Source organism: Epithele typhae (assembly GCF_022376455.1).
Source record: "Epithele typhae strain CBS 203.58 chromosome Unknown BXZ73scaffold_333, whole genome shotgun sequence".
NCBI classification, from domain to species: Eukaryota; Fungi; Basidiomycota; class Agaricomycetes; order Polyporales; family Epitheliaceae; genus Epithele; species Epithele typhae.
In genome coordinates, this window is record NW_025954524.1 from 1 (window position 1) to 7,965 (window position 7,965).

The 7,965-nt window shown below is 58.1% G+C and overlaps 2 protein-coding genes across 2 annotated transcripts; both read right to left on the reverse strand.

Annotated features, from left to right (window-relative positions):
- Positions 1-2,838: 2,838 nt before the first annotated feature.
- Positions 2,839-3,964, reverse strand: BXZ73DRAFT_110192 (uncharacterized protein; the record flags this gene model as incomplete). The annotated part of the gene is made up of 6 exons (XM_048017332.1): positions 2,839-3,234; positions 3,288-3,452; positions 3,504-3,519; positions 3,643-3,665; positions 3,726-3,847; positions 3,901-3,964. The coding sequence occupies 6 exons, from the start codon at positions 3,962-3,964 to the stop codon at positions 2,839-2,841; spliced, it is 786 nt and encodes a 261-aa protein (XP_047870659.1).
- Positions 3,965-5,760: 1,796 nt separating this feature from the next.
- On the reverse strand, positions 5,761-7,156 carry BXZ73DRAFT_110193 (uncharacterized protein; the record flags this gene model as incomplete). Its single annotated transcript, XM_048017333.1, has 5 exons — positions 5,761-6,105; positions 6,159-6,323; positions 6,379-6,540; positions 6,605-6,735; positions 6,889-7,156. 5 exons carry the CDS (start codon positions 7,154-7,156, stop codon positions 5,761-5,763), a joined length of 1,071 nt encoding a protein of 356 aa, XP_047870660.1.
- Between the last annotated feature and the right edge of the window lie 809 nt (positions 7,157-7,965).

Here is a 7,965-nt window from a genome sequence, read left to right on the forward strand (position 1 = left end):
GTGTGGAAGACGACGAAGACTTTGAAGAACCAGGTGTGGTCAACATCAGCACTCTCCCCGGCATGGCTTTACGCGTGAAACGTGGTGGGACGCGCTGCTCGGCTTCTACGCCTCGACGGACGGCGACAATAGCATGACATTGACCCCCACGGTGCGCGACACCGCTATGCGGGGTGTCGTGGCAGACCTTCGCTTCTTTGGCAAATGTCGATGCACTGGTTCAGTTTTATCCACATCCCCGCGGTTCTTCGCCAACGTATTTAACCCCGAGCGACGAAGCAAGGTGCAGCCCAGTTTGATACTCAGCGCCGCGGCGCTGGCAATCTTCTATCAAGGTTCGGAAATGGAAAATGGGTCCCAGGGAAGGCTTCGGGCGCTGCAGTTGCTTGATCAAGCCCATGCGATGTTCCAGGCCAGCCTGAGCGCCGGGTGGGTGGACGTTGGGCTTGTCCAGGCAGCATGGGTGCGCCGCTCTCTATGTCCTGAAGCTGCGAGAGCTAACTTGGCCTTAGCTGCTTGCCGTGTTCGAACTCCAAGCCCACCCGAAGGCATCAACTCAGCGCACACGCTCGGTATTCGACGTGCTGGACTCGCTCATCCGGAGCCTCGGGTTGACGACTCTCGATGCAGACGATCCACGCACCTCTATCTTCCTCCCGGGCGCCGTGCCCGTCGTCCCTTCCCCTCCGCCAACTCCCCAGCCTGACTTCGGGATTGATCTTGACACCCTCGGCCTCCCGTCCATGATGCAGCAGCTCCCGACGACGCCCTACCTTTACGTGCCCGCCACCCCTTCTCCTACCGCCCACTACGTCCGTATCCCCGGGACACTGCGCATACGGTACGAGACTCCGGTCGAGAAATGGCACTGCGGCTGCGAGCTGTACAGTCTCAACGTGGCGTGGCCGCGCGTGAATGAGGTCGCACCCACGCTCGCGAATATGCCCATGTGGCTCGAAGACGTCAGCGAGGGCGAACAGCTCAAGGAGGAGTGTCGACGGCTGGTGTGGGCGACGGTGATGCTGACGGCGTCGCACAATACGAAGTCGACTGCGGGGACGGACGTGGAGCCGCAGCACCTGTGGATCAAGGATCCAGCGAACGTACGTGCCCCTCTTATATCCCCGGGCGCGGTGTGAAACTGACGCCCAGGTCTAGTATGCGCTGCTCTTCCCAGGGGAAAACTTCGAGTCGCTCGGCATGGGCGGGGTGGCGACGTCGAAGTGGTCCGCGTGGGCGTTGTACATCCGGGTGCAGTTGGTGTGGCACTCATGCCTCCGCGTGCGCTCGGACCCGCTCGTGGCGGACTCGCAGCGCGCGCAGTGGGCGTCGACAGCGTGGCTCGAGCTCGACGCGATCGAGGGTGCGATGGACGCGCACTCGTGCGGCATTCAGAGCGGTATGATGCTCCAGATGCGCGAGTTTCTATTCAAGTGAGTGTCGGGGGCGGCTCGAGGAGGTTGGAATAGGCGCGCTGATGTGCCTCCGCACCCGCAAAGCACCCGAATGCTTGTTTCGAACGATTTCAGGAGATTTATCCCCGAGGCCATGACGTGAGTTTGTGTCTCGTGGTAGACAGCGCGGTTCTGATTGAACGTAATGGTCAATGCAGAGCCTCTAATATGCAGTTCTATCACGACAAGGCCGAAAAGTGGAGTGCGTAGCCCGCGTCTGTGACAACCTTCCAACAACTGACCCTCCCCACCACAGTGCGGTTCATGCTCCACGTCGCCAACGACATCCGCGACATGATCAGTGCCGCCGTGCAAGGTGTCTCGACGAACAACTCCAGGCGCTGCTTCCTGATGTACTGGTACATGTCCCAGATGATGCGGTGCGCACCCTCTCCATCTCCCCCGCGTTACCCTGGCGGCTGACGCCTCCCCTCGCAGCGCGCTTGCGCTCTGGCACGCCGACCCAACCATAATTGTCGCGCTCGAAGTCGCAAAGGCGTTCGCGCCGTGCGTCGAGTACATGATGATGCTCTGGCCCTCACCCGGTGCGTCCCCCGCTCACCCCCCACGCTCTCCAGCTAACCCTTGGATGCGCGTATAGGTCAACGCAGGGAATACGAGGGCATTCGCAACTGGCTCGTTCGCTCGTGCGAAATCGCGGGTCTAGGAGCACCCACGCCCGTGATCCCGCTGCCCCTGCGTAAGCAGGCTCCGGTTTTGGACCAGCCATGGGCACCGTTGGAACTGTGAACTGGCGGACAGGTCATGGTGGCGAGGCTTCGGTACATGCTATGTAAGTTTGGATACGGAACCTCTGCGTTTGGGCTCTCGTATGTGTATGAATAGTGCGGGTGTGTTGGACCATTAGATCTCCATTACACGCAGATTATGTTGTGATGCTATGATGACGCTTTTGTGACTGTGATCACACGATTGAAACAGATGGATAGCTCGGTGCATACAACCTGGCGAAGTTAGAACTACTACATGTACTGCACGCTTACCATAGGGCTCTGCCCTCGAGGGCGTTAAACGAGGACAACAACAAAAAAACCTGGCGAAGTTCTATACTATCCACCTTCCTAGGGCCTCGATTCGGCCTTCGGCGACTTTCGCAGTTCATGCACCGTAGAAGGATCATGTTCTACCGCATACGCCATGCAAATCGGGGCCACATGAGCCGCTGCTTCAGTTTCGTACCGCAATGTCCGAGACCGAGGAAGAGCTGCGCCGGAGAGATGTGGCCCCGCATGGCTTGTGAATACGTCGTGGGTGGGCATTCAGGGACACGTGGAAATGGGCGGAAGAGGAAGACGTCGCGGTTGAAGACTGTCAGCCTCAATGGCTGGCCGCTGAAGGGCTGCTAGAAAGCCGAGAACGTCTGTCATGAAGAGCCAAGTGCTGCAGCAAGAGTCTCTCGCAGCTCCATGACTACATACGGATCTTCGTCCACCACGTGCGCCATGAACGCCGCTCCCGTCGGGGCCACATGCGCCGCTGCCCCGGTCCCGGATTGTCTTGAGGATATACAGAAATCTTGGAACAACCGCGCGGCGCCACTGAGATGCAGTATATGCGCGAGCGCACAGTGCATTCGCAGCAGCTCCGGGTTCGGCAGCGCCTTCTGCATCCACGTGGAAGTATGGGGTACCGCGTGCTCTGCGTCGAGCGCGGTGAACTCGACGCTGTGGTCTACGAACGCGATTTGGCTGCGGTTTGGGCGGCACCCGGGGTAGCGTTCATTGTCTGGCATGTAGCGGATCTCGTAGCAATTGGGTGTCTGAGAGACTGCCAGTATCACTCAGGCTGTGTCCATCCGGAGGCAGCACGTACCTCCGTAGCCCTCAGGCACCAGCTAAAATCGTGGAAATTGTCACGGGGATACAATCCCAGCGATAGGATATTCTGCGGATCGTCGGTGTCATTGATGGCAGCTTCGAGAGAGCGTGCCACTTGGCAGTAGTCGTTCAAAATGTTCAAGGTGGACTCCAGAGATATCTTGTGAACGCATTACACGACTGCTCTCAGGAATAAGCGGGAATGACTCACCTGAGCATCGATGGACCTATCGTGAAAGGTTAGGAATTCAGGCCTGAGGATGTGGGTTGGTTCTACAGCGGCCATCCGGGTGGCACCCCTCAATATTACATCGGGGGAACATTTAGAGACCACGCCAGTGAAGCTGCACCTGTACCCGTCACGAACTAGGACCTGCAAAATGCCACGATGAGCACACTTCGGATCACCAGTTGCGGGTCGAGGATCACTCACCGACTTTCTTGCCCAATGCGCACGGTACCTCGCCGAATCTTCCGCAGTCTTCGGCGTGGCAGGCGTCGATATCTTGTGCTGATGACGGGGGTTTTCGATGTCCATGTGGGACAATGCGGCAACTGTAGATACAGTGTCGGACGACGCGAAGATCTCGAGTGGGCGGAGTACTCACAAGGCCAAAGCATGTACGCCGCCCACGTCGAGTGGCTTGCTTCTCCAAAGCCATCGCCAGACATGCCTCTCTCTCGCACTCGGGTCTTGTAGCCGCTTCCGCCGCGCACTTGAAAATGGCATCGAGGACGTACCGCCGTCCTTGGATATCGGCAGCGGCGCACATGGCGGCAAACATCGAGTGGGTGGTGTAGACCTGGCGAGCACGGCAAGTGGGCAGATGATCGACTATTCTGCTCAACCATGGTGGCCTATTATACGCCTCAAACTGCGGCAGCAGTAGGACGTCGAGATATCTCTCCGTATCGTCCTGAGACATGTGCGTCGGGCAAGTAAGGGGTGGTGGTGGTTGGAAAAACAAACAGTCATCGGCGTCTCTCGGCTCTGCTGCTCGACGAATGCAGGAGGTTCGTGACACTCGTCCTACGCGTTTCTCAACCGGGCGCGATAACGCCTACAAGTTGTACAGCTGCGTGCAGAAAGCTTGTCCAGGCGCTGAAAAACGCGACGCGCGTCGCGAGAAATGGGAAATTAAATCGAAATGGTCGAAAAATCGCCAACGGTGACGCGAGCGCGTTTCTTCTCCCCCTCTCCCTCGTTAGATCCCCCCGACGTCCATAGAATGTTGAAGAGCGCATCAGGCGCGTGTTTGGGTATGGTATGACGCTTTTCCGCGTCCTCAACGGCCAAGCTGACGTGTTTCGCGGCAGACTGTGGTCTGGTGGTGGTACACGACCCGTCTGCCACCTTGCCACCCCTCGAAACGTGTCTGACGATGTATAGGAAGCTGAATATATTCTTATGGGTGAGTTCTTGGGCAGTTTGACGTCTGCTGCGCCACACCGAAGACGTCATGTACTCCCCGTGACCGGAGCCTACTTCCAGAATCGTGGGCGCAACCACATGGTCCCTGATTCCAGACGGCCTCTCAAGTTTCGCATAAGTAACAGGTGCCTATTGAACAGTTGGTGTCGCTCGGAGGGCTGGGTGAACACTCGAATGGCAAGGCGAAACTGGAAGGCATGTACATCCTACAAGTACTGTGCATCCCCCTCTATCTATGGGTTTATGAGAGCCCTCCAGCTCGTTACCACCCAACCAACTGTTCCGCGTAATGAGGACTTGAAGCATCCTCGTGACAATGAAGCTGGGAGCACGAAGCGAGGACGGCAGTGTCTGTGAGAGCGCGAGCTGCACCGTGAACCACCACGGACTCTCCCAATGTAGCCACAAAAATCTGGGCATACAAACGTCTTACGCCATAGATCACAGCGACAGTATAACTATGCTGTGACGACAGGGGGGACGCATGATATCAATGGGGCACTCACCGAAGGCGGCATCCTCTCTTGAGCACACGTACCCACCCGCTCCTGCACCTCCGCCAACGCCTTCTCGACAGTCGCCATAGATGTGACAAGTTCCTTGCATCGCAGACGCATGCTTCATGGGCACGATTTCAGCCTCGGGGTGGCTCAAGGGGCGCCAAGGTGGCAGACGGGGATAAGATCGTCGTGTACCACCACCAGACCTAAGTCTGCCGCGAAACACATCAGCTTGGCCGTTGAGGACGCGGAAAAGCGTCATACCATACCCAAACACGCGCCTGATGCGCTCTTCAACATTCTATGGACGTCGGGGGGATCTAACGAGGGAGAGGGGGAGAAGAAACGCGCTCGCGTCACCGTTGGCGATTTTTCGACCATTTCGATTTAATTTCCCATTTCTCGCGACGCGCGTCGCGTTTTTCAGCGCCTGGACAAGCTTTCTGCACGCAGCTGTATAATGGTATACCAAATCGCGTAATATATACACCGTCGGCCAACAAACCAGTGCTGCTCTCCCGCGAGACAGGAATCTGTCACTGAGGGCTCAACATCGCAGCAAGCGATTCACGCAGCTCCATCACCGCGTACGGATCCTCGTCCACGACATGCGCTATAAACGCTGCTCCCGTCGGCGCTACGTGGGCGGCTGGCCCGGTCTCGTAGTCGCTCCCGTCAAAAAGACAGAGCTCTTGGAACAGCTCCAGCGCACCGCTGAGATGCAACACGTGCGTAACCGCGCAGTGTATTCGCAGCAGCCCTGGGCTGGGCAGATCGACGCCGCCGTGATGGTCCTGGAAAGCTATCCGTGCGAGAGCGGTGCGGGCACCCTTGTACCGCGCGCTGTCCGGCATGTAGCATATATCATAGCAGTCGCGGGTCTGTAGTGAAGACGGTCGGGGTATGGCAGTTGGAATGAGAACTCGGGACGCACCTTTGTCGCCCTCAGGCACCACTTGAACCTGTCGAAGTCAGAGTGGTGGCCCACCCACAGCAAAAATGCGTTCAGTGGGCCATCCAGCGCTTCAATCAGCGAACCGAAGGGTTCTTCTACCAGGCAGAAGTTCGTAAGAAACGCCAGGGTATTGCGGAGAGACTCCTAATGCGGGTCCGAGTTAAATGCGTGCTCGCAGAGACGGATGCTCGTGACTCACCTCGGCGTCGACGGACCCTCTGTCGTGAAGAGGCGGTGCAAGGTTGAGAATGTGGGCGGCGCGCACTTCGCCCAACCTTTTGGCGTGGCTCTTGAGGTCCTTGGGTGCATCGTCGTCGACGACCCCACTGAAGCAGCACTTGTGACCGTCACGGAGCAGCACCTGGGGAGCATTTGGACGAGGGTAAGTACTGAGAGCCACCAGCGGATCGTTTGGGAGGACTTACTGATCTCCTCAGATGGTACGCACGAGACCTCTTTGCATCTGCATCTTCCGGAGAGGTCGGCGTATCTGGGGTCGAAGCGCGTCCGTCGTCCGCATACGCCTGCACCGCGACTGCAACAACCGGGTGTCGGCCTAACGCAAACGGGATGAACCAAGGAGGGGGAGAGAACCCACAAGGCCAGAGCATATATGCCACCCACGCCGTCGCCTGCCTCTCCAAAGCCATCGCGAGACATGCTTCCCTCTCGTGTGCCGGTCTCCCGGCGGCCTCTGTGGCGCACGCACGGATGGTGTCAGAGACGTACCGTCGTCCGCGGTCCATGCCGAGCGGCTCGGCGGTCGCGTACATGGCGGCAAACAGCGCGTGGGTGGTGTATTGCCAGTGCGCGCTGTGGTCAGGGTCCGCGTTACGGACGATTCTGGCGGCCCATTGTGGCTTGTTGTACGATTCGAACTGGGGGAGGAGCAGGACGTCGAGATACCTCTTTGCCTCGTCGGGGTTGGTTTCAAGCACTGGAGGAGAATGACAAGTGGGTACAGTCTGGGTGGGCATCTAGGGACGTGTGTAGAGCATACGCTCGAGTGGTGGAGGATAAAGGCGAAGGAGGCTCGCAACCTCTCGCGCGCGCGTTCGCTTGATTGCCCACTGACCGCGCTCGGACCGCGCCGCCGTTGTCGCCGACAATCCGAACGTTGAATGAGGAAATTATGTCGTGTGCTTTAGCTCGGTGTGTGTTGCTCGAGGTAATATGTCACCGAAGGTCAAGGACTCGACGGTCACTCATCCCACCCCCAACCCACCCCGAGTCCCGCCCAAGTGGATATATGTACGTGCTCCAAGCCGTCTGTCGCGTTGTCTACAGGAATCGTCGTGATATGGTAAGACGGAATTGGCCATGAAGTCGTAGCTTCCGGAAGGGTATGTAATGTTGTGAGGCGAGGAAAGAATATGTTGCCCTTCAACTTGGAGGACTCGACCCCTGGGCTCGCCGGACCGCCAAGGCCGATGCACGCTTGCAAGACGTCCTTGACAGGAGATGCATTGTGGTATAGGTAGTACAGCCAACAAGTCTCGAACGGATATGCATCATGCATGATCGAGCGTCGCAGCGAGAGACTCTCGCAGCTCCATCACTAGGTAGGGATCTTGTTCGACAACATGCGCCATGAACGACGCTCCCGTCAGGGCCACATGGGCAGCCGCCCCGGTCTTGTATTCCCTTTCTCCCGAAGAGGTGGAGAGCTCTCGGAACAGCTGCGTCGTGCCACTGAGATGCAGCACATGCGCGATCGCACAGTGCACTCGCAGAAGCTCAGGGCTGGGCAGATCGACGCCTGTGGCATGGTGTCCTCGTTCATGGC